Source organism: Lissotriton helveticus, chromosome 2_2, assembly GCF_964261635.1.
Source record: "Lissotriton helveticus chromosome 2_2, aLisHel1.1, whole genome shotgun sequence".
In the NCBI taxonomy this organism is placed as follows: domain Eukaryota; kingdom Metazoa; phylum Chordata; class Amphibia; order Caudata; family Salamandridae; genus Lissotriton; species Lissotriton helveticus.
Genome location: NC_136060.1, coordinates 107,305,183 through 107,332,835, shown reverse-complemented (window position 1 = coordinate 107,332,835; position 27,653 = coordinate 107,305,183). Strand labels below are relative to the sequence as shown.

Here is a 27,653-nt window from a genome sequence, read left to right as displayed (position 1 = left end):
TTTTCAGAGTTTATTAATGCAGGTAACGTAGCAGGACCAATATGGTGTGTTTTTTGTGTGTGTGTACTGACACTCACATGCACAGTTTGTATAAGCAGAACTGCTGACGTGTTTCCTGTTAGCATAGAATCAAACCAGCTCAGTAAATCTGTTCTCCTGCAACCGTTTGTATGCAATATGCTACGCTTCCCTCCATAAAATCCAAATTAAATGGCTGAGGTTTGCAGTGGTACAATCGCTCTTTGTAGATGCCTCCAGTGTTTGACCTTAAAGTATTCCTTTTTTGAGAGATGAATTTATCTCCTTGCTTGCAACTTTTGAAAGGCACTATCTTATTTACCTTATTGGAGAGACCTAAAACTTTGTCAATAGGACATTTCAGCTTACGAGCTAAATGAAGACCTTTCTAGGACTCCACCATTGAGGATTGTGGTTTCTTGATTGGTGTTTTTATTTCTCCTTTCTGCCATAAAGGGAGAATGGCTCCAAGAACTTGTAGTTTGCAGTTTTGTGCGCGGTTTGGTTGGGAGTTTTCTTTTCCAGACTTTTACTTCCAGGTCCATTTGACCAGTTCTAGTTGGGTCTTAATGGAATCCTTTGTATGGTTAAATGTTCATCTGCCTCTGGTCAATTTTGGCATTTTATGGACTCTCAGATTTCTGCTTCCACGAACTAATCTTTGTTTTCTTTTCTCTTCGTGACCTGTGTTCTGATGTAAACTTTTAAAGCTCCTAATCTTTTTGATACTTGCATAATCTATCTCTTCAAAATTTGGACTTGTGACTTGAAATGTGTTAATTAATGCCCGCTTTCTGAGACATTGACATTTCAGTTGATGCCCAGAATGAAAAGCCCTGAATAAAGAGCAGCACATGTGAAAGCTCTGGTCATTATTTCTGCAAGTTCCTGCATTGTTTGTGTTAGAACTGGGGGTCTCTAGTTGGCAGAGGTAGGTACCGCTGTCCAAATAGGGACCCTTGCTTCTAGTCAGGGCAAGGAGATAACCCTCGATCACCCCCGTGTCCTTGTAAAGCGCTCTGATATCTGCAAAGATCTTGTTCGCGCTATATAAAACTTTCAAAATAAATAAAACCCCTGCTCACCCTCTAGGTAGCTTGGCACGAGCAGTCTAGGCTAACAAGAGGCAATGCGTAAAGTATTTGTACCAACACTCACAGTAACTCAGTGAAAACACCACAAACTGACTCCACAACAGTTTAGAAAAATAAAGGTATTTTAATCTAAACTACACAAGACCAAAACGACAAAAATCCAACATACACAGTTAGAGAATATGGTTTCAAAAAGAGTTCTTTAGGTTGCGTTAAAATTCTTTAGGTTGCGATTAGAATTGTCTACGTTGCGATAGAATTCTCTACAGATGCGTGAAAAGTTCAGTTGCGTCACGTTTACTCACAGTACCTTGTAGTTGCAACAAAGTTCCAGAAGCTGGTGCGGTGGAAAACAAGTGATGCGTTGCTCCTGAGACCCTGGGGAGGCGTTTGCGTCAGCCCCGCTGCAGCAGCGGGCGTGTTGCGACGAATCCGGTCTGTATGGGGAGGAAGGCCACTTGTATGGATTCCGGTGCGTAGGTTCCGTAGGAAGTCTGTTCTCGCAAAGGCACGATGCGACGATCTCGTAGGGGCTGCGACGATCTCCGGGGCGACTATGCGCGGTCCAGTGGTGATCCTCTCTCGCAGCGCCTCGATGCGATGGTTCTGCGACGATGCTCGCAGCGACGTGATGCGGTCCGCAAGCGGTGCGGCGATCTCACCCAGTGACGACAGGCTCTGCGACGACACTCGCAGCGATGTTCGATTCTCCCGCACCGGTCTGGTGTGTCCCGCAAACTAAGGATGCGACGTCTCTGGCAGCGACCTCAGGCGCTGCGACGATCTCGTCCTTCGTAGCGGTGGGAAACTTCTCGCACTGTTGGGGATGCGCTCCGTGAGCGATGCGACACTTTTCAATTTCAAAAGTCTCAAGCTTAGTTTCAAGCTTCCCAGCACAGTTACAACTTCCAGAGACCCCACAACTGGATCGAGCACTCTAAGAAGGACAGAACTATCTCAGCAGAGTTCAGGGAAGCTGGGGGTGAAGTCCTTTTTGTTTCTGGGACTTCAAAACAGGGAGCCAGCTCTACTTAGGCCCTTGGAGATTCCTTCAAGACAGGGGACACAGCTCAGCAGCAAAGTCCTTCCCCTCTCCTTGGCAGCAAAGCAACCGGTCAGTCCAGCAGAGCAACAGCAGGACAGTCTTCCTTCTTCAGTCAGCTTTCTCCTTGGCAGAGGTTCCTTCTTGATTCCAGGATCTAATTTTCTGTTGTCAGGGGTCCTGTACTCGTACCCCTAAAGTCTTTGTTCTCTCTGTGCATGTGGGCCCTGAGCCTGGTCTAAACCAGTTCTGGGTGTTTCCTGAGTACTTTGTTTGCGGTCTTCTTCCTTCCTTTCAGAGAGGGGCAGGGTCGTCAGCCGCCCAGCAGGAGGTGGAGCCAGCATTGTGGAAGGCAGGCACAGCCCTATTCAGGCCCAGGTGCTAACTCCTCCCACCACTCCAGTTGCAAATGCAGTCATTCAGCCTAGGGCTGACTCAGCCAGCCTCCTGGGGAATCCCCAGCCCCTGTCACTCTCAAACCAGACAGTCAATACACAAACAGGCCCAGGCACACAGAAGGGTCAGACAAGAGAACAGCAACTTTCTAAAAGTGTTGTTCTCAAACACAGGATTTAAAAACAACCTTTCATAAAAGATGTTATTAAATTCTGAGTTCAAGGATACTAGATACCTATGTCCTATCTTGTTCCTATGGGAAGAAATTATGTTAACCACTGTAGCCAGCCTCCCCCATGTTAACCTATGGAGCAAGATAGCCTTACAGTAGTGAAAAGCGAAAATGGCTGCCATTCACTACCAGAGCATGTCACCTGCACTAGTACATGCTCTACCTTTTACATACACTGCACCCTGCCCAGGGGGGGGGGGTACCTTGGGCCTTCCATAGGGGTGACTGATGTGCACAAAGGGAAGGGTTAGGCCTGGTCAGTGGGGACACTGACCAGGAGGACATGGCAGTTCTAAACTGCACACAGGCACTGCAGTGTCAGGCCTGAGACATCATTTTAGGGCTACTCCTGTGGGTGGCACAATCAGTGCTGCAGGCCCACTAGTAGCATTTGTCATCACCAGCCCTGGCACACCCAGTGCACTTTACTAGGGACTTCATGGTGATACAAATATGCCAAACATGTATATCCAATCAGTTTAGCAATTTACATAGGGAGCACTTACACTCTGGCACTGATCAGCAGTGGCAGAGTGTCCAAAGCATCTAAACCAGCAAAAACGAAATCAAGCACAGCATCAAAAATACAGGAGGTAGAGGCAAAAAGATAGGGGAAACCACGCCAAAGATGCCAGGTCTAACATTTTGCAAAATTAAGATGAGGCTTGCTGGTTATCTGTGGCTATTTTGAAAAGCTAGATTTAGTTAAATTGTCTTTCACAAGATGTGAAGCTTCTTGTCCTCGATCTATTCAGTGGCACCATTTTGCCTGAAACCCACGGATGGGACACCCAAGATGCCACCTTGCCCCCTCTATTTAGGTCTCGCCTGTCAATGCGCATGCGCATTGAGCTTGCGAGACTATGGGGGCTTAAACAGACTTTAACCAACTTGCGATTCCATGGCGATTCCTTGCAGTGCCCGTCAAATTGAAGCTCAATGCGCAAGCGCATTGACATTAAAAGCGCGTGCACATGAAAGCGACAAGGCTCCCTCCCACGGCAATCCCCAACCCCATCCGCCAGCACCTCCCCTCTCTCTCGCACATGAAAGCTACAAGGCTCCCTCCCACGGCAATACCCACCCCCAGCCGCCAGCACCTCCCCTCTCTCTCCCCGCACACAGACAGGCTCGCATTCCTCCACAGCCAAGCTGCCATTTCTCACCCCCCTCCCCAGCCACCAGCTCCTCCCCTCTCTCTCCCTGCAGTTTCACGGACGTGTCTCGTCTTAAACCCTTAAACATGCACAACTCACACACTGAAACACACTATTTTTAAAACAAAATTCGGCAGCCTTTGACATCTGTTCCCCAGCCCCCAGCTGCCAGAACCTCCCCTCTCTCTCCCCGGACACAGCCAGGCTCGCAATTCTCCTCCCCCTCCCCATCCGCCAGCACCTCCCCTCTCTCTCCCTGCAGTATCACGGCCGTGTCTCCAAGTTGCAGCCCCTTCCTTTCTGCTGATACTTAGTTTGTATCGAGTGCCGAGGCTGCATACTTAAGACCAGGGCTTCAAACTGAGCCTGCAAAGGGAAGCCGCATTGAAAGCCCCCTCAGCCACCCACACCATCAAGCCACACGAAACAGATAGAGGGCTGCCATTGTATTTTGATTTTGTTGGGCTCACCAGCATTTGAACGCTGGCTATTGGCATTGTAATTTATTGTTAATTATCTAAACTGATAAATTAAAGGCATTGTCATTTACAATGACAAAAGCTTAAACTCTTACCAATACAAGACCTATTGCCCCCATCCGACAGCACCTCCCCTCTCTTTCCCTGCAGTATCACGGCTTTCTCTCCTCTTAAACCTTGTCTCGTCTTAAACCCTAACCTGCACAAATCATTTTTGGGACACTGAAACAGACTATTTTGTAAACAAAATTCACCAGCCTTCGACATCTGTTCCCCAGCCCACAAACGCCAGCACCTCCCCTCCCTCTCCCCGGACACAGCCAGGCTCGCAATTCGACTCCCCCTCCCCAGATGCCAGCCCCTCCCCTCTCTCTCCCTGCACACAGCCAGGCTCGCACAACACAATAAACGAAAGACTTGAAACTGAAATCGTCGTAAAAAATAAAAAAAATTCACAGACTAATTACAATCTAAATCGCCGTATACATTTTGCTGTTTACACACAAATCAATCCCCATCTCTCTCACTCAACATCATATATTGAATACATTATTTACAATCTTAATCATACAGCCTCTGTCCCATTCTGCAGCATACATCAGCTCATACCATTTTGCCACACCTGTGTCTACATTTCGGTCTTTACACACATCATCCAGCATCTCTCTCATTCAACATCATACATTGGATACATTATTTTAATTACTATTCATCCAGCCTCTGTCCCATTCATCAGCATACATCAGCTCATACCACAAATGAACACTTTTTACATGCATTACATAAAAAACGTTACTGATGTGTTTGTTTTTTAATTCAGCGTTAACAACAGCATCAATCAACATTACATAGGTCTTGATTCGCTTCTAAAACAACGCTTCACAACATCAATACATTTGAAGTGTACAATATTCACGGAGAAAAAATGATCACTTATAGGCATCATCACAACCACTCACACCCTCACCCTCAGCCTCACACACCCTCACTCATCCTCACCCTACATCACACCCTCACACTCTCACATCATCACACCCTCAATCACACTCATACCCTCACACACCATCACTCACCAACACACGGTCAGCCTCACTCACAACCTCAGACACTCACATCCACTCACCCTCACACTCACACCGTCCAAGTTCAACCTCCAACTACACTCTAAAAATAAAATACCACACTACAACTCTACCCTCCAACTCCACAATAGCGTTACGCAACATTTACCCTCATCCTCACACACACACACACACACTCGCAACACTCGCACCCTCACTCATACTAAAACAGTCACCCTCAATCACTCTCGCACACCATCACGCACCCTCAAACACCCAAAGACTCACATCCACTCACCCTCACACCGTCCAAGTCCACCCTCCAACTACACACTATAACTACAATACAACCCTACAACTCCACCCTCCAACTCCACACATAAATAACGTTAGCCAACATTTATTTTAATACGTAAAAATCGGATTACACAATTGTAGCTATTCAAAAATTAAAACTTAATGCAACGCAAAGACAGTGCACCAATTAATACACACAAATGAAGAAAGGGATAGTAAAATAAAACATTTCTTCCACAAAGATCATAAATGCACACAAATAGGCAAACATCTGAATACACAGCAAATAAGGCAACAATTTAAAAGTGGATAAAGCGAGCTAAAGGAAATAAAATTCACTACAGAAAGCACTTACTAAAGTAAGGGAAAATAAACCATTAAACAATGCAAGAAAAAAACAAAAACACAAAGTGCGTAATCACAAAAAAAAGAGACTCTGGTGTTGCTCTGACTGATGCTGCTGTTGCACGAAGTGTTTTGGTGGTGCTAAGTGCACAACCACAGGAACACCAGACACCCAAACAGCATCAAAAGACCACAACTCAACAACACAACAGCCAACGCCCCTTGCACACGCAGCTGTTCACAAACATCTAGGGAAGTACAGAAAATACAAAAACACCCAAAGACGTCTCCCCTTATGCCCATAAATTGGAAGCAACGCCCTTATTCTCACTATTGCATACATCAAAGATAGTTCACATACACATTCTGATCTAACGCATAGAAAGCTAAAAAACACAAAAAACGCTTGGGAAAAAAAATAGACTGCATACACTACTACAAAGTCACACATACTGTGGCAAACTCCAAAAGGCTCACATGCACTCACCCTCACACTCACACCGTCAAAGTCCAGCCTCAAACTACACCCTATAACTACAATACCACTCTACAACTCTACCCTCCAAATACAACTCCAGCCTCCAACTGTACACATAAAAATCGTTAAGCAACTATTTCATATACACGTACAACGCGGATTACACACTTGCACCTATTCCAAAATGCAAACTTAAAGCAACGCAAGGAGAGTGCAGCTATTAATATACAAATATGCAAACAGGGATTGGAAAATAAAACAGTTCTTTCACAAAACGCATAAAATACACACATTACATCACTGTGCATCCTCTTAATACATTGATAGGGAACATAAATTCTGCAAATACAAAAAGTTTCCTTTAATACATCGATTACCTCAATAACATATAATCAGGCTAATTCAGCATCACAGGAAAAAAACTATTCAAACACAACATACATAAATATAATAGCAAGTAAATAGTACTTAGAAATTCAAACAGCTCTTGTACGTCAAATAACAAACACCAGCTAAAAATACATTACATTACACTTTACGAAAACATATACATTACATATCGACGAATAAAAACAAGACTTTAATTTACATTACATAATAATCATTTACAAATATTGCGATCGAAAACAAACAATGTCAACATTTATACAAATACACTCCTATTCATTCGTTAAGTTAAACATACTATAGATACTACATTACATTACTTAAAAAAAAATTTGGAATACATTCTTACCTGTCAAACGACGCAGCAACAGCACAGGAACAAGAACACGCCTTCCGCGCATCAACATTCTCGATCTTCTGGGGAATTCCACCGTTGACGTAAGCAAATCAGAACGCAACGTCAAAAACGTCACGTTCCGATTGGCTACAAATAAACGTCAAGGAAACGTAAACACTCACAACACAAAAAAAATTAGAACGCTAACGTAGGCAACGTCAAGGTGACGCATTGCGTCGGCCATTTTAAAAAGATTATTATTAATACAGGACTCCACTGACACAAAAAACACACAACACCACACATTAATTAAAACACACACACAGTTAAATTACATAAAAAAATACACATAAGGCAGGACAATTACAAAGGGAAGCTCGATCACGCGTTTTTCCACACGACACATATTAAAAAATTCTTATTAACATACACACACTCATAACATCACCCTCACACCCCAAAACTCTCACACACCCTCAATCACCCTCACACAACATCACCATCACACACCTTCAGCCTCACACACTCATTCACACTCACCCTCACACACAATCACACCCCCTCACACTCACACACCCTCACTCCCCTCAAAAACTCACACCCCTCACAACAAGCTCACACTCACTACACCGCACAGACTCACACTCACCCCCTCACACACTCTCCCTCACACTCTCTCACCATCTACACCCCTCAGCCTCACACACCCTTACCCTCATCCCCTCACCCTCACACACCCTCAATCACCCTCACACCATCACACACCATAACTCTCACCCACAACAACTCACTCACACTCACACTCCCTCGCTCACCCTCACTCACACCCCATCACCCTCACTCCCCTCAGAACCTCACACCCCTCACAACACTCTCACACTCACTACACCTCACACAATCACCCTCCAACACCCTCACACACACTCAGCCACCCTCAGCCTTGCAAAATATCAACATCAACACCCCTCACCCTCACACACCCTTACCCTCATCCCCTCAACCACATTCACCCTCAGTCACCCTCAAACACCCTAACTCTCAAACTCACCCACTCGCACACCCTCACACTCCGTAACTCACCCTCGCACACCCTCACACTCACACTCAATCATTCACCATCAAACACACACACACTCACCCTCACACACTTCACACAACATCGCTACACTCACAACACTCACAACCTCACACCCCTCACACCCCTCTCACACTCACTACACCGCACACCCTCACCGACTCACCACACTCACCCTCTCTCAACATTAACTCCCTCAGACTCGCACACCCTTACACTCATTCAGTCACCCTCACACACCCTCAGTCACCCTCACCCCCTCACACCCCCTCACACCCCCTCACACCCCCTCACACCCCCTCACACCCCCTCACACCCCCTCACACCCCCTCACACTCACTCACACTCACTCACTCACACTCACTCACACTCACAATGAATCACACTCACCCTCACACACCGTCACACACCCTCTGCCTAACAACACCTCTCACCCTCAAACACACTCACACACGTCACACCCGAAGCCTCACTCACCCTCACACTCACACACACCCCCTCAACCTCACATCCCATCACCCTCACACACGCGCACTCCCCTCACACGCCTCACAACACTCTCACACTCACTACACCGTGCACCCTCACCATCAAACACCCTCCCACACACTCACCCACCCTCAGCCTTGCAACTTGTCACAATCAACACGCCTCACCCTCACACACCCTTACCATCATCCCCTCACCCTCATTCACACTCAATCAACATCACAACACCTAACTCTCAGACTCAACCACTCACACACAATCACACTCCCTAACTCACCCTCACACACCCTCACCCTCACACCGTCACACCCACACACACACACTCCCTCAATCAACATCAAACACCCTCACACACCCTCACACACCCTCACACACCCTCACCAACACACACCGTCACACACACACTCAGCCTCACAAACACTCACTCAACTTCACCATCACACACACTCACACCCCCCTCACACTCACACCCCCTCACACTCACAACGCTCACGCCCCTCACCCTCACATCCCTCACGCTCACACCCCTCACCCTCACACCACTCAAGCCACAAATGGGTGTGCGATGGGAGGACGCTCAGCTTGCAGGGCTGTGCTTCTATCCCCTGCTGCACTCTCCTGCTCTCTAAAAGGTGGCATAACAACAAAAGCTGCCATCAAAATCACGTCAATACAAATCATGTGGCATTCCAAATGCTATAGGTGTCACATTCACAAAAATTACAACTATTGGCATTGTAAATGACAAATCTATCAATGTAGCTATTTGGAGAAACTACACACACAAAAAAATATCATTTACAAGACCAATAGCTCCTACTTTTCTAATGCGAGACCTATTGCATTTCCAATGCTTGTTTTGTATTTGACCCCTTTTGGTGAGTCACTGGGCAAGCTGGACTAATGGGCTTTAACCTTTGCGGTTTGGGTTGTTTGAATCTGATGTCTGCGATTCTGTCCTGCTGCGAATTGGCCAAGCGTAAAGCTCTATGCATTTGACTCTCAGTTGTAGTGATGTGAGCAGTCACTGCCTTCTCAGAGGTATGGGGGCACTCACGCTCAGTACTCTGCATTCACACTGAATCGCTGTTCGATTTGGGGGTCTCTAGTTGGCACGGGTAGGTACTTGTGACAAATAGGGACCCTCTCTTCTAGTCAGGACAAGGGGATTACACTCCTGAAATACCCCTGCTCACCCTCTAGGTTGCATGGCGCGAGCAGTCCAGGCTTACTTCAGAGGCGTTGTAAGTTAAGCAGTTGTGACCACATAGTTACCCGGTTACAACACTACAAACGGACACCACACATGATTTAAATAAAAAATAAGACTTTATATAGTTACCACAAGACCATAAACGACAACAAAACAACTCTATGATTACTTTAAGATGGTAGATTTAAGCTTAGTTCAGTTCTTAGATGAGACACTCTGCGTCAAAGTACTTTTTTTTTAATTTATTTTTTTTGCAGAGTTTTTATATAGCGCAAACTAGAACCAAACCGAATCAGTTATCAGAGCGCTTTACATAGCACCAGTTACGTTACATGAGGATACACTTTCATTTTAGGCACGGGGAGATTAAGTGATTTGCCCAGAATCACAGGGGGTTTTTGGCGTCGTTACCGAGACTCTAACCGAGTTCCCGAGGTCGAGCGCCTTAGCCGTTAGGCCAACCCCTCCCCCCTTAAGTTGTGTTGCGCTTCCACAACAAATGCGGCAAAGTCAGGTGCAAAGAAATAAAGACGTGAAGATCTTCCAGATGTGGCATGCTTCTTGGGGATTCGAGAAGTTCTCGGTTCGATGCATGGACTGCAGCGGCGACACCCTTACGATGCTACGGCAACAGCTCCAGCGGCGACTCTCTTCCACGATGCGTGAAGCTTCCGCTCGATGCAACAACTACAGCGGCAACATCCGATCCGGCGGCGCGGTTCTCAGGGATGCAAGGTGCTCTTGGTCGATGCGGTGCAATGCGACACTTCCAGCGGCGACACCCTCCTTCGAAGTTGCGACGGCAGGCACAGTGATGGCGACGCGCTCGAACTTTGTTGCGAGATTCTTCTCCTGATGCGGTGCAGTGCGATGGCTCCAGCGGTGACACCCTCCTTCGGAGTTGCAGCAGCACGCTTCCTCTTCGTTGTGGCACGCTTCCAGCTCCTTGCGACACGCAGTTCCTCAGAAGGCCCAAAACAACAGCAGGTACTTTCAAAAGAACTCTGGGGGGTGAAGTCTGTTGTCCGAGACTTCAGCAGGAGGCAAGCTCTTTTCCAAGCCCTTGGAGATCCTTCACAAGTTGAAAGCAAAGTACACAAAGTTCCTTTCTCCTTCCTTTGGCAGTAAGGCAACCACTGCATGCCAATCCCCCAAGCAGCACTTCAGCTTGGGAATAGTCTCTCCTCTGTTTCTTCAGGTTCCTCTCCTCAGTAAAGGTTTCTTCTTGTAGTCCAAAGTGATCTAATTTCATGGGATCAGGGTCCCAATACTTGTACCCCAAAATCCTTTGTTCTCTGAAGGGAGAGGGGCTTTTGCCCAGTCCAAACTAGTTCTGAACCACTCTGTTTACTAGACTTCTCCTTTCCTTTCACAGTGCAGGGCAGAAACATCAGACGCCCCACAGGAGGTGGAGCCAGCATTGAGGCAGGCAGCACAGCCCTATTCAAGGTTCAGGGGCAACTCCTCCCTCACAAATAGATGCAGATCTCTCTAGTCACCACTGGGTGGCTCAGCCTGTCTCCTGGAATTCCCCAGCCCTGTCACTCTAAAAAAAAAAAAAAAAAAACAGATATAGGAATACACGACTTAGCAGAGGCAGGTTTGAATGGTTAGACACGCAAATACCTACTTTCTAAATGTGGTATTTGCAAACACGGAATATTAAAATAAACTTTCCTAAAAGATGTATTTTATTATTCTGAGTTCAGGCATACTAATCTCTAATTTCCACCATGTTCTGAGACAGTTAGGATTATAAAATGTAACCATTCTAACAGCCCATTCTGGCCTATGGAGAACAGGTAGCCTTGCAATAGTGAAAAACGAAAATGGCTGTAATTCACTATTAGGACATGTCACACACACACCAGGGCTTGTCCTATCTTATTCTTACAATGCACCCTGCCCTTGGGCCTACCATAGGGGTGACTGATATGAAGAAAAGGGAAGGTTTAGGGACTGGCAAGTGGGTGCACTTGCCCAGTCAGCATGACTCTCCCAGACTGCACGCAGGCTCTGCAATGGCAGACCGTAGACACATTTTACAAGGCTGCTTCTGTGTGTGGCACAACCAGTTCTGCAGGCCCACCAGCAGCATTTGAATTACACGCCCTGGCACACTCAGTGCACTAGACTAAGGTCTGACAAGTAACCCAAAATAGCCAAACATGGAATCACTAATTCATACATCAATTTTACAATAGGGAGCACTTGCACTGTGGTATTGGATAGCAGTGGCACAGTGCTCAAAGCATACAACACCAGCAAAAATACATGAGGCAACAGCAAAAATGGAAGGGAGACCCAAGCCAATGGTGCCAGGTCTAACAATCGCAATAACTAATTGCTCCACCCAATGTTTTATTTTTGAAAACTACTGTAATACACACCAAGTCTAATACTACACTTGCAGTAAGGCATTGTACCATTTACTGAACTGGGGGGCGCAGTATCGGCTATCCAGTTCATCACCCCGGGTCCTCACTGCTGGTCTTGGCAGTTCTCCTTTGCAGGAATAGTAGCAATTACGTTTATGTAGGCTTCAGTGCAGATAACCCCCCCTTGTGAATTGTTAACGCGATCAGTTTATGCAGTCATTCTCTCGTCAGGAAGTTCTGAAGTCAACAAGGTGTGAGACCGAAGCCAGCCAATGGCCGCTCACAGCCCGTCTGCTTTTGGGAGGGTGAGCCCATTGTTCTTATTTGGCTTCCAGCTGTGGCAAGGTTATGCCTGAAGATTGATAGTGGGAGTTTGAGTGAGCCCTAAGTCATGAAAATAAGTAACCTGGAGCAGCATTGACCCACATTGGTGTATCTGGTCACAGCCGCACTTGGGTAAGCTTCTGAGTGCTAATTTTATTTTTAACTTTATTTACCAGTTTCTCAAGTGTAACATTGATTATGTTAATACACATTGCTTAATACATAACACCATTTGGAAAGTACATCACCACTATCTCACATGCTTGACAACCATTGCAATAAAATGAGCAGTTCTTCCCTGACATACTATCCCGCCCAACTGAGCACTTCTTACAGACTGCATCAGATCCTGCAAAGGACCTTCTTGTCTCGAGTGTCATTGATTGTTGGCGTTACCGAACATAGGATGAACATCTCGATCAGCCCACTCCCGTTGGGACAATCCCTGTTGTGAAGTAGCGAAGGAATGTGAGGCAGCTACGTAGCTCTTTAGAGGGCCCTTAATGTCCTTTGGATAGGACGTCCTGGGCAAGGTGCTGCAGTACAGTTCGCTGTTAGTATTTCAATATGTTAGGCTATTTAACCAACTCTTTAATGTTGGTGCCGTCTTCCCCGCCCCCCCAACACATTTTATTGCAATCTCTGTTGGCCAATAATAACACCATTGCAATAAATGTACGGATCCCTTTCGAAAAGTTAGCCACATAGCCCATCAGTGTGGCCACCGGCGTAGGTGTAATGTCCATTTCCCCCATGTTTCCCAATGTTCAAAATATTCCTTCCCAGAATGTTTTCATTTGACCACAACTCCACGTGAGATGCGCAAAGTCTGCGTGCATAGCCCTGCATTTCAAACAAAAGTGGGGTCTGTCTGGGTCTATCTTATGAGTTTTCTCTGGAGTAATATAGCCTCTGTAAAATAAAGTGTATCAATTTATGCCGGCTGTTAAAGGAAATTTCTCGTCTGCACACAGCATGCAGTCCATTGGTCATGCAGCAGAATATACTTGGTGCATCAACACCGACTGTTGCATGGCTAAACATTTATATATGCTAATGCTTGTTTTAACGGTCTCTGCACACCTACAGTTGTTGTACTGACTTTAAACTCTAAATCATTCCGTGGCAACAGCCCTTGTGTTTGCTAATAATTCTGGCATGTTCCCCCTCCCTCTAGACGCGACCAAATCACTGCATCGAAGTATTTAAGGCAAGGCTGTTCAGACTAACTTTGGAGGTAAAACACACAATGCGAGTGTTAGCAGTGTAACTGGAGGAGCAGGTGGGCCAAGATTCCATCTAGCGCCAAAGTTAGTATGACCTCACAAGTACACCCAAGAGCAACTGGTTGAGAAGTGATCCTGTATAGTGGTAATGCGCAGCAGACAATGGAACAACCAAGGTGTACAAAGTCTGGGCCGGGCACCACGATCTTATGGTATTCCTGTGATGTTGTGCCAATCTGGTCTACCAGTGCTCTTTCCAGGGCTAAATCAAGAGGATGGGAGCCGTTGTAAATCCAGTCCCCTGTGGTTCCTGGCACCTGTAAAATTGCAGCCGTACAGTATGTCCCTACCAGCACACTAAGGCACTTTGCACAGTTTTCTTTAATGTTTGTTTGGCGCTGTGTTCCAGCTTCGGCAAACTAGAGTGTGGCTTCCGTTGGCAGGCCCAAGTGTGGCACGCCCCACCCCCTGACAGCGCAATGTACGCAGCTGGATCGCTGCCTCCCAGGCTCTCCCGCAGTCCCTATCACTGCGGGGCTTCTGGGTGGTGCCAGCCTCACGCACTCACTCCAGTGCCAGCTCGCGTCGCGGCCGAAAGTCCCATGGTCGCAGTCTTCACGGCCTCCGGGTCGCACTCCAGGCCGGTCTTGAGGCCGTGCTGTGTAGACGTGTGGCCCCACCGTTCAGTCTTCTCGGGACGATTGAATCCGTTTGCTGGTGATTCAAGGACTCTACGACCGCTCCGAGCCTCCTCTGCCATATGGGGGTAATCGGATCGAGTTCAGGTGCCGGCAGCAGTCGTTATTTAAGCGACCAAAAGCATTTTCCTTGGGAGTCTTCTGAGTGCTAAATTTCACACCGGCCTGGCTACAGGGGACTAGACTCCTCAGGTGAAGGTGCTTCAGACTGGTCCTCTGTCTCTTTGGGCCAAGCTACACATGGGCAAGCGTCAGTCTTCAGATGTGTAGCAACTGAGGGCAACCACAATTTGGACTATTGCAGCAGCACAGGACAGTTGGAGTTCTTTGAGTCACAGTGGCGCACACTTAGTTTCAGTGGCTGAACTTATTTAGGTCGGGGTCAGAGATCAGTCACAATTGGCAGACTTCTTCATTCTCTGAGCAGGCATGGGGGCTTATAGGTGTTTCGGGATAGATGAACAGCCCCCTCCAGCAAAGCAAGACTGAGATGATCTCTACCTCCCAGGCAGACATCGCAGTGAATGCGCAACAGTCCGTTAAATACTTGAGGAGCACTTCCCTCCTTGGTTTCATAGAACTTGGAATAACAAGTTGGGTCCCACTTTTATACAGTCAAAGGAGACTGTAGATGTGGATCCGCTGTTTAAACCCTCTGAACTGGTTCGCACCCGTTCTTCTTTCAGATATCCTTTCCAGGCTGTTCTCCGGACATAGCCTTTGTGTAGACTGATGTACCTCACACTAAGGTAGTCTCTAGCCTGGATCCCCTACAGCAAATAGAGGTGTGAGCAACAGCGTAGACTCCAATCCCACTCTTCACTCCGAATCTTTACCAAATGTCTACAGAGACTAGTCAGCAGCCCCTCTCAGCAAACTGCCTAATCAAACCGCTAAAGAAGCATTATTGTCCCACTCTAGTAGCAAAGACTCCTCATTCCAGCAATATACTCCCACTGTCTAGTTAAAACCACCTCCTCTCAATCTAGTGCACAAAGGCGCATCGGGAGTATCAGAATGGAGCCCTCAGGCCTCGGACTTAATCATGCACACAATAAATGTACCATGCAGGCCACATAAATATGCACAACATGCATTTGGGATGGAAGTGCTAGGATCTGGGTTGAAGTATAGAAATAGACTACTAGGCCTCCTCTGCCGTAATGCAGAATAAACCTGTTCAGACAAACCATTTAATTTTTCATAGTGAACTGAAATGGCACTGTAGTGGGGCCTTCTTACTTTACGAAATGGCGTGTTGCCAGCTACTGTATGTATTCCTGGTAGCAAACACCGCCATGAAAGCCATGCCTAGGAAGCATAATGATGAATTTAACGGATACAACATGATGGATGAATACTCCTTTCCATTGATCCAACATCTGATTTACCGGTCTTGGTCAGTAACTAAAGTGGGGTCATAACACCAGCCCCTGTGGCAAGTGCGGGCTGACCCTTCACGAGCCCTTAACCCTTTACGAACGCCACTATTCAGGCCAAAGGCAATTCATATCTGTATCTATATTGCGGCTCCTTTTCTCATTGTGCAGGTAGGCCCTATTTTTGTGTTGCACCCTAGGCTGAAGTGCGCTAATCGAAACATGCCGGTAGCTAAAGGGGACTTAACTCCGGATACACTATGTATATTGTTACACTTGCAAGACTTCTACCAGGCATTTTCAATGTGGGTTAGAAGTTAACTCTTTGGTTTCTGGAGGCCTTGCTTTTCTAAAGTGAGAAGTTTGTTCCAGAGGCTTTATACCTAAAATAAAGACAGACTGCTGTTGTAGATATGCAGATGAGGTTTAAGAAGAACTGTGGGATTGTTCGAAGGTCTGTGTAATAAAGTAGGTGTAAAGACTGACCATCTCTATAAGGTTAAGCTCCTGTATGTGTGTGTGTATATGTGTGTGTGTGTGTGTGTGTGTGTGTGTGTGTGTGTATGTGTATATATATATATATATATATATTCCACCAAATTGCCCTGAAGCATTCCGAGATCACTCGACAACCATTCTGCCGTCCGGCTTGGATTCATAGCATGCCTTTACACTTCACATTTCTTTAAAAGTTGCCGACGCGTTTCAGGGCTTTCACGCCCCTTCTTGGGCTGCACAAAAGAAAATGGATGCACGCATTATTTTGTTTGCAGTTCCTTTTATTCATTTCAAGCCCCTCAGTGGGCGTTAGCTAAGTGCACAGTCCATCTGAAGCATTGTGGGACTTGAAGTCTGTAATACGCATATATTTTCACTTTAAGTAAGCTCCGTTTTTCTTTTGTTATTTTCATGCTCGTTTCATTACCTTAAGTAGGTTGTTCAGTGCTCTGGCAGGCTTATAAGATAAGAAGGTTGTGCTGAATTTTTTTTTTCCTTTTAATTAATAACCGAAACACCAATTTAGAAGTGCCATTTGTTTTTTCTTTGTGCAGAGTTGAAGCTTGGTAAGAAACTGAATGAAGGAAAGACTAAGGAGGTGTATGAACTGCCCGAGCTACCAGGCTATGTGTTGATGCAGTCCAAGGACCAAATCACGGCGGGGAATGCGGCTAAAAAAGACCAACTGGAAGGAAAAGCCGTAATCTCCAATAAGACTACGAGCTGCATATTCAAGCTGCTCCAGGAGGCTGGTAAGTGCTGCTCTGTTGCTTGCATCTCTTGTTTGCTTTGTTTTATTCCAAGCAAGACTAAAGCCAAAACAATCTAATATTGTGCAGGTTATTTTATATGGATGCTGTTTGAAATGTTGTATGTACTTTTGGTTTCCTTTTCCGGATTGTTAGTGACGCTAAAAAATGGTGAAGGAGAAAAACACTTAACTTAAAAAAAAAATAAAAAAAAAAAATAGATGAAGACTGTTTCTGTTAAGAAAAATTGTGTTTGACCATTAACTCAGGGGGTCCGATAGTGTTACCGGGCAATAAGTGTCGCACGTTTGTGTGCAGTCCTCCTATTTCTCAGAGGTGTTGTGGAACTGGTGCTTGCAAATCTTCTGGAACACTTGAGTTGACATTTTCCGACTGGATTAGCAATAGCTTGGATGCTTCCAAGCGAGTCCTGAACTGCAGCTTGGATTCTACAGATTCTACTGTGGGCCAGTCCTTAAGCACTGCTGTCGCTTCATGCTGTGGTGCCTGGATGCGTTCTACAGTCTTTTCTGGTGATGAGGCGCGTACTCTTCAATGGCAAGCACCTTTTCAGTGAAAAGGCGACTCTTCCCGTTGCACTTATAGTATGCAGCAGTTTCATACCAGAAGCAGATTGCTTACTTTGATTCTTTAAAGAAATGTTGCCCAAAAATACAACCGATGTACTAATATCTCAACACTAATATTGTCTGCTTAAGGTGCATGTGTATTTCCAGGTCTGAAAGTGCTATCACTTTTTATATAACCTAGAAGACTGTAATGATAATGGGCACAGATGAAGGCAGTTCAGTTAACTTCTTACCAACTCACTCGCACTTACGGTTTGGTTAGTTTGGCATTTCCCGACTTTTATTTTGTGTCATTTAAGAATCGGAATACATAGTGTTTAGGAGGATTTAAGGTTGCATGCTTCTCCTTCCGATTTCTGGCAAGCTGTCTCTTTAGTTGTGTAGGTCTTTCTGCCAGTCTGCACACCTGGCATTTAGCTGTTACTTCTGTATTTTCTCACAACTTGCATGAATCCAAAATAAGTTTGTTTCTTTGCAGGTATCAAGAGTGCCTTTGTGCGGCAGCACAGTGACACTGCATTCATTGCGGCCCATTGTGAAATGATCCCAATTGAATGGGTGTGCAGAAGAATTGCGACTGGCTCTTTTCTGAAGAGGAATCCTGGTGTGAAGGAAGGATACAAGTTCTACCCGCCTAAAATTGAGACATTTTTCAAGGTACTGCGACTGCATGCTTGGACCCATTTAACCCTCCGATTTGGCAGCAGTGCATGCTCGCGTTAGTTTTGAATAGTATGATCTCATTGTCTCCTCGCTATTCGCTTATCCCTCGTCAAGCAGACTGCCTCTCCAAATGTTTGTCAAAACGAATCCTTGCAATTGCGAAATCAGTTGGAGGAATTTAGCTGCCTCGTGATTGCCTGCCCGAGGCATGCTGGACAAAATGTACGCGAGTGTGTTCTTGCTTCTGGCCAAGAAGATCGGGCTTGCCCACGATTAAATAAAACTGAACAGTAATGTGTTCTTGTCTTCTGCATCTGGCAGAATAGGAATGTTGCATTTTCATTATTTGGCACGCGGGCAGCGAGACGTTGAAACCATCTCACTGTAGTACTGGCAAGATTACATAAAGTGCTTTAATGAAACCTAATTGTAAAATGCAAGGTTTTGAAGCTACCCTGTTTCCCTGCTTCATAATGTTCTCTACGTTACTTGTAGGTGACCATAAGCGCGGGCTAAAATATATTGTAAGCCAGATGTAAGGAAGCACATTAATTGATTGATCATTTTTATGAACTTGATCACCAAGTTTAACCAATAAATCTCTGTTAAGGAGTTGGCTGTCAATTCTGGCCTCTAGAGTGGAGCTGAACCTTAATTGGAAGCGCCACTTTATTGGTCTTTATAGTGCAATCCTTTAATACCTTGGCCCCAGAATATCCGCTGTTGATTGTATGAACGCAAAAACAACAGTTGATGGACAGAATGCGGAACAATGTCATACATTCACCCCAGTACAGAGATCAGGGCCTAAATCCATCGTTTTTTTGCACTCCACACCACCCCAGTTCAGACATGGCCATATGCAAATCAGTCTTGACCCTGTGCCTCATGGGAACAGTCCAGCCCGAACTGCCAAGCCATGTCTTTCCTGGACTGGAATCAAGCTTCACTCCAGTGGTGTGGAGAGCATGGGACTCACGTCTGAGCATACCCATCCCACTCGGGGTGACAAATGCAAAAACAACAGTTGATTGTATGAACGGCACACAAAATATTCCTCACGTTATTTGAGTATTGGAAGTAAGACTGGCTAAACACACAGGCAAACTGTGAGTCTTGGGTGCCAGACCATGGCTTCTTGATGTAAGCGGTTTCTGTGTACCACAAGTCTTCATGCACGGATGAGTCTGGAAACAAACAAGTTGCTGTCCTTCAAGATGTTTAGCTTCTTGGAATGCTTATCATGTGCTCTGTTGGTTATGGTGGCGTAGTAACTGATTAGCCGCAGCAGGCACAAGTTAAGGCTGTATCAATAAAGAATGGCTTATAAAATGCTTTATTGGAGGGTTAAGTGAGAGCGTTAACTAATTATTAGAAAAGTATTTTGGCCCTGTCTGTTGTGTGGGACTGAGTTGCTTTGCAGCATTCAAGCAATACCGGGCTTATTTGTCAAAGGTAGGGATAACTGCCGAGCAGATGGTTGACGCAAACAAAACAAGAGGGGAGTCCCATTAGTTAAATGCTTCTTAAATGTGGTGTTTTTAAATGGTACCGGGGTGCAAATGATTTTGTTCTCGTTTGTTGTCCAGTCTGTGACGTTTCCAGTGAAGGGTTAACCAAGATAGTTATGCTAGTGTAACGATGGTGTACATTTAGGTTGTACATGTTCCTAATAAGTGTGACTGGTCTCAAGTAGTTCACTGATAAATATATTTGCAACTCCAGTCCAGTAAGGGCCTAAGCAGTGGACCTTATTTGTAAGTTTATGCGCTTGGTGCAGGTTGTCAGTGTAGTTACATTCCATTGTGTCCCTTAGCGGAGCATCTACTTTTGCAGCATTTCTGCTTTCAAGGAACCTCCAGCGAGCTTGACCCTAACACTTCTGTACAAGATTGTTTTACCCTTTGGCAGAGAGATCATATACAGTCTGTGAAAAATCTATCTGAATTAACTCTTTTTGGGTTGAAGCCTACCAGACAGCATAGTTGCCTGATTGCAATTGTGGAGCTGCTAACTAGGAATGTTTTTTCGCCATTGGTTAGTATTGTGTGTGTGTTTACATACCAAGGTGTATTGATGATTAAGTGGGTGCCTGAATGCTTGTATGGGTAATTCATTGGCTGCATGACTGTATAAGTAAATAATTAGGTGTTGTAGTGAATGTATGGGTGAGTGACCGGTTGTGTGAATGTCTAAGTGTCTGGTGTGAGTGGGCATGTGATTGGTTGTATGAGTGAGTGATTAGTTGTCGGAGTATCTGTATGGGTGTCTGAGTCTCGGGGTGGGTGGTTAATGACGTGTGTGACTTGTATGGATGGGTGAGTCTGTGGCCGTATGGGTTAGTGAGTACGTGTGTATGGCTCTGGGTGACTGGATGTCAGTAGAATATGGGTGAGTAACTGGGTATGTGGAAGGCAGTATATGTGAGTGACTGGACGAGTGAATGTTAGTGGCTGTATGGGTGAGTCTGTGATTGTCAGTATAGGCGAGTGAGCAGGTGTTCATATCTGTGTGTAACTGTACGGGTGAGTAAGTGACTGTGATTATCAGTGAGTAAGTGTGAGTAGCTCTCTGGGTGACTGACGCAGTGTGAGTGGCTGTATTGGTGTGTGGTGGTATGGGTGAGTGGATGAGTGATCTATGAACCAGTGAGTGGCCGTGGAAGGATATTTGTGTGTATGAACTGGTTTGATAATGGTAGTTGGAGTGGGTGTATGGTTATATGGGTGTGTGGATGTCATCAATGTCATTTCAGATGTCATCAATGTCACTGACCATGTTGTAGGTGATGTAGTATGTGACGTCATAAGCAGTGCAATGCAGTGGTGCACGTTATAGGTGGCTCACTATAACAAGTGAATCTCTCTGGTTTTTGTAAAAGTGAAACGTTTTAACTAGAATGTCTCTGTAACCTTTTTGTGTTTTTTTTTGTTTTTGTTAATGGTACTTTTGTGAACTTGGTGTCACATTTAGAGTGGTGGTGGAGAAAGGGGGCTTGCCCTCTGACCAGCTCTCCGGAATCCTGCTGTGCATTACTTGCAGGGTATACCAAGACAGGTTCTTGGCCCCAAGGTCCCTCAGGAGTTAAGTGGACTCAACCAGCAGTACACTTTGAGCTGCGTCTGCAGAGTGGTGAAGATAGGGGGCGTGGCCTCCGAAGAACTCATGGCAATCCTGCTGTGTGGGTGGGACATACTGGAGGTAACTTAAGAGGTAGTTTGCCCCCAAGGACGTCCTTAAGGGGGGGGGGGGCAGCAACTACCACTCAAGTTACCCCCAGTATGTCCCACACAGCAGGATTGAGAGTTTATCAGAGCCCACATCCCCTTTCTCCACCACCATGCTAATGCTCTTGGTGCACTATTTGTTGGGGGAAGAAGTCTACTTTAGTTCTAAGGCCCTCAGGAGTACAGTGGAATTAATTCCCCACCCGCAGCACACCAGGAGGCATATTTGCAGAGTGGTGGATAAAGAGGACGTGGCCTCTACGTCCTCCCAAATCCTGCTGTCTGGGTGGTACTGGAGGTAACCGAAGGGGTTCTTGGACCCTTAACATCATAGGGGACTTCATTCTTCAACCACCACTTCCCTAGGAGGCGCGTTTGCAGAGTGGTGGTGAAGGGGGCACGGACTCCGGCAACTTGCTGGAGTTTTAATAAAAAAAAGTTTAGGGAGCGGGCTGCATTTCTCTCCCCCTTTCCCTGGGCCCTTTTTATCAGTGGGGACACACTCCCCATGGGCCTGCATAGAAGTGTGTATAATTTAGTTTTAAACAAAATATAGGGGACTGCACGCCCCCACTTCCGGGCTGATGTTGGCACCTGGGACCTCATCGGCCTGGCCTGTGGTTTTACATGTTCAGGCTCTCCCGCCCCCCCAATGGTCCTGAACGCCCTTTCAGTCCTGGCCTACTCCCCACCTCCTGCGGGAGACTGCATTGCTTTTGTTATTGTTATGTTGGATTTATATCGCGCCAAATCACCTGCAGGTCTCTAGGTGCTCGGAAATAGATGAAATTCATACAATAACTACATACACAGAGGTAGTGCAACAGCCAGCCTACATTGCACCCAGGACCTTTCCAAACAGCAATGTCTTTAAGGACTTTCTAAACCGCAGGAGATTCACCTCTGCGTAGCCCCTCGGGCAGCTTATTCCATAGCTGAGGGACCAACACAGAGAAGGCTCTCTCTCCCTTGGTTACAAGTTTGTACCGAGGGCAGATCAGCAACTGAGAATCAGAAGATCTTAGTGTTCTTTTTGGGCTATACACTTCCAGACGGTCTCTGAGATAAGCAGGTGCATGGCCTTAAATTGCCTTATGGGCCGTGCATAGACTCTTAAACTCTACCCTCTCTTTTATGGGGAGCCAATGTAAGCTCTGTAGTAATAAGGGAGAGGCCTTGGTCCTTCTGGGGAGTCTAAAAATCAGTCGCGCCGCGTCGTTCATCACAACCTGCAATCTTAGTCTGAGTTTTAGGGAGCCCTAAATAAAGGGCATTCCCATAATCTAATCTTGAGATAATGGTCGCCGCTACAATTGTTCGCAACATGGACTGAGAAAGAACGGGGGCTAGCTTACGTAACTGCCTGATATTTGTGCAGCTCCCAACAACAGAGGAGATTTGGCTGCCCATTGACAAATCGCAATCCAGCTTAATCCCCAAGCTCTTTACATTTGCGCTCGGCATCGGAGTTGGACCTAACTCCTGTGGCCAATAAAGATCGCTCCAAGGTGAGGTGGTAGATGGAATTACCAATACCTCGGTCTTATCCGGATTGATCTCCAGCAGATTTCCAGTCATCCACCCGACCGTGTACCTCAAGATATTCTGCGCTTGAGACTGCGCCGCCTCAGTGTTATCGATACTCAGTAAAAGCTGAGTATCATCAGCGTAATTAAAAACTCTGCAGCCCATACTGGCCAGAGATGCAATCAGAGGTTGAAGATAAAGATTGAACAGTAGTGGGGACAATGCGGAGCCCTGAGGCACCCCACACTCTAAAGTCCGCACATCTGATGTCAAATCCCCCAGTTGTATCCTCTGTGTCCTTCCCAAAAGAGAGGATTTCAGCCAATTAAAGGCCACGCCTTTAACCCCAAAGTTATCCAGTCTTTCCAGGAGCAGGGCATGGCTGACAGTATCGAACGCCGCAAGGAGCGGCTGACGTGCTTTCGCTTGCTCAAAGTGGAGCACTGTTTGCCATGGCATGGTGGGATTGGTGTTCCCGCTATGCCATTGCGCTATGGAATGTCACAGGGGTGGGAATCCCGAGACACTGTTTGAGCCAGCCCTGGCGGGGTAGCAGTCCCCAGGGCCATGTACGTCTCCAGGAGAAGTGGGTGGAGGGTACGCAGGCCTCCTCCCTCCTTGACTAGAAGTCTGCACTGCAGAGGGGGTGGTTCCAAGGATGGGTCACGCTGCCCCCCCCCCTCCCATCTACATGTAGGTTTGGTCCCTGGGAGGTGTTGGTCCCTGGGGGGGGGGGGGGTCTGTGAGGCCCTCACATGAAGATGTAAAAGCCCCAGGGAGGTGGTGGTCCCGCATTACTACATAAACTGCCCCAGGACCGGGCCCACCCTGAATCTTTATTCAACGAAGAGCGGGAAACCGTACTTAATCTCTTGGGGGGAGAAAAATAATAATTCTAATCTGCACGGTCCCTTTTTTTTTTTTTTTTTTTCTCTCTCTACCCTGCTTGACAGAATCACCCTGCAGTTTTCAAGACAGTATTTGAAGTGAGCCTCAAACTCGTTTGGAAAATTTCATGAGCATTTGTCAAACAATGCCAGTTATTGCCAAATGAGAAACGCTCTTCCTATGGAAACTACATCTGAACTATAACTACCTGTATGTATATGTTCTAATTGGGCTCAGCCTTCACTCGTACAAAACCTGTGAAATTCAGCAGTTCGCTAAGCTAACTCGCACTCCTGCAATGCACTACTTATGACCTCACATAGTACATCACTCATGACATGGTCAGTCAAGTTGCCGGCTTTTTATTTTTCTACTTCTATCTTTTAAGAATGGGGGCTCAGCCTGTAGTGTGGGTACCCTGGTCCCACCCAGGGCACCCACTTTTGAATCCTTGCGGACCGCAGGGAGAGCCTGAAGGCCCCCACGGTCCCGCCCGGCTCCCCACCTCCTGCGGGAGCCAACATTGCTTTGAGATACAGGGAGCTGGTAACCTACTGCTCCCTGTTTCCCAAAGCAAAGTCTGTTTCCCTACTCGCTTGCCTGTGGGCAGTGAAACACTATGCTTGTTTTTCAGCAAGCAAGATGTTCCTTTTTTAGCTTGCTGAAAGCAGAACGGAGTTTGTTATGGCTTGGCTGGAGCTGTGCTCCTGCCAAGCCATAGCAAACTGCAATGTCCTAGGGTGGGCACCCCAGGACATTCCTGGAGCCAGCCCTGGGGAGTTGACAGTCCCGAGGGTCATGTAGGGCTCCACTCCCCTCTCCAATGTAATTAAGCCCTGGGGAGGTGGTGGTCTTTTAGTCAATAGCCCCAGGTAAGTGGTGGTTCCTGAAGCTGCGGAAGTGGGCCGTTCACATCCCTTTTCACATCTCTGCCACAGGGGGCCTGAGCATTTTTGTTTACAGCCCCACGAAGGTGGTGCTCCTTGTGGCTCAGCAGAAGCCCAATAGGGGGCATAATGAGCCCCCTCCTTCATGCCACTGAGCTTTGAATCACCCCGGGGTTCTAAAAAAGACATGCAGAAGCCCGCAATTTTATTTTTTGCTGTGGATGCACCCGTGAGTCCGTAGTGAAACTTTTAAAAAATGCTTTAAAAACATGGCTGGCCAGATTCCATCTCGAGCACCTTTGCTATCCTGTGGGGTACTCACCAGGGCTGCCCCTATCCCCCTACTTGTTTGCCTTGGCCATGGATCCATTGGCGGCTTGGGTGAGGATGGATGCCCAGATCAGGGGCTTGGAGTGGTCGAGAGGGGTGTCTGACCGCATCGCGTTCTATGTGGATGACATTCTGTTCTTCCTCAACCGACCGAATGTGACTGTTATGGAGATATTCGGGGAGACCTCTGGCCTCTACATGAATAGTAGCAAATCCTATTTGTGGCCGCTGCGTCGGAGAGATAGGTTCGAGGCATGTGGGCTGCTAAATTCATATCTTAGCATTAGATCGCCGCCTAGTGTTGGGCTCGGATGATTGCACATTGTTGTCCTGGAAGAGTCTTCGAAGTATCCTGAGATAGGTGGCTCCTCCCCTGGACTACAGTGCGCATGGGCATCGGCTCCATCCCCAGATTGTTTTTTTCCGCCATTGGGTTCGGATGTGGTCTCGACGTCTTACTGTCGGAACCAAGAAAAACTAACTTTTAGCGGCCAAAAGGCCTCGATTTTCTTGCGTCGGTATTGTCTGCGCACGGTCTCGAGTCTTCCGTCTCTTGGAGCCGGAATAAGCGGAGTTTTCTTCGCTCTCGGAACTTTGAGGCCTTCTCATCGCGACACGACTGCAAGCCTTTTCGGACATGGAGCGGAGCCCGTTTAAGTACTGCCCGCTCTGTGGGTCCAAGTACCCACACATCGATCTACACCCCGTGTGTAACAAATGCCTTTCGCCTGACCACGACGACGGCAAGTGCAAGTTGTGTGCACAGTTCCGCTCAAAGAAGACTCTCAAGCTTCGGCGCGCGATGCGCATGGAAGCTAAACAAGCGGCCCCGGATCCGGAGAACATCTTCAGCGACCAAGACGAAGAGGACCAGGGTCATCATCTCCAAATCTCCCCACCCGAGACGGAGGTCGAGGTGGATCCGGGAGACGACGACGGAGTCGCGGGTCAAGGCCTTGAATACGTCGACGAGGTAGGAGACGACGATGAGATTTATGGGGCCGCGGCAGACAGCTCAGGGGACGAGCTCTGCCCCGAAGGTTACGAGGATACCGACCGGGACACGGGATCGCCTGTCGGCCTTACCCAAGACCCGTTGCCGCAAGCCACAGCCCCGCCTTCGGGCCCGGCCACGGACTTACTTGCTGGGCTGACTGTTTCGAAACCGAAACCGAAACCATCGGGATCGACAACACCTAAAATGGCCGACCCGAAAACGAAACCGAAAGTTAAGGACTCGAGTGTCCCTAAGATGGCTACCGTTCCGGTGAAAGCGACGGTGCCCGCTACCCCATCGACTCCGTCGACCTCCGGTCCGCAGAAGTCGAAGAAGTCCGTCGATTCCGATGCTGCGAAATCGAAACCGACGCCAGAGGAGGGGTCCTCCAAAAAAGATGGTCGGCACGGGTCAGCGGCTACGACGCCGTCAAAACCCGCCAAAGTCGGCTCCAAGGAGGCTACGCAGGCACACGGAAAGAAGTCTGTGCCCCGAACGCAGGAATCGGAGGCGGTAAAGACAGGATCCGCGCCCAAAGCGCACAAGGACGTCGGATCCGAGGGGAAAATCAGACCGTCCTCGTCAGCGCCGACACAAACTGTGAGTGTGCCGTCCCCAATAGCCGAATCACTGAAAAGAATCAGGGAGAAGGCCTTTGCCCCGTCGGCTCCGATACCATCAACGCAGACGCGAAAAGACACTCCAGAGAAGCCGTCTGGGAAACTTCTCTTTATTTTGCCGCCGAAGGAGGCGCCCAAAGCATTTTCAACCAAATCGGCACCGAAACAGGTGATTTCTTCACCGACTGGCCCACTTCCACGTCAGGTACTCGAATCCGAGGACGATTCGGAGCATTTCATCGACGCTGACACAGGCAAACTGACCCTCTATAAGAGGAAAATCACTTCAGAGCCAGTGGACCCCTATGTCATCCCACTAAAGAAGAAGAGCGTGCCCCTTGACGCCTCAGGCCTCACGGAACCAATCCAGCCTCCTCCGAGACGGAGCCCTACTCCCTCCCCAGAACACTCTGCGGGTGAGGGGTATGATGAAGACGAGCAGTACAATTTCCCAATCAATGAACCTGATGTGCAACCGGATTCATATGATGACACTGGTGACCAGAACACCCAAGGTGCGGGGCAGGACCCGCAGCCTTTTAATGCACGGGCATCCCCGACTGAGGATTCAG

The 27,653-nt window shown here is 47.2% G+C and overlaps 1 protein-coding gene across 1 annotated transcript in view; it reads left to right on the top strand.

The window, feature by feature from the left end:
* The window catches only part of PAICS (phosphoribosylaminoimidazole carboxylase and phosphoribosylaminoimidazolesuccinocarboxamide synthase), a 321,486-nt gene that overhangs the window by 233,347 nt on the left and 60,486 nt on the right, over positions 1 to 27,653 (top strand). Inside the window, exons 13-14 of the mRNA XM_078678871.1 lie at positions 17,158 to 17,355; positions 18,421 to 18,599. Of these exons, the coding sequence (XP_078534997.1) occupies positions 17,158 to 17,355; positions 18,421 to 18,599 (377 nt within the window). The remainder of the gene's footprint in view (positions 1 to 17,157; positions 17,356 to 18,420; positions 18,600 to 27,653) is intronic.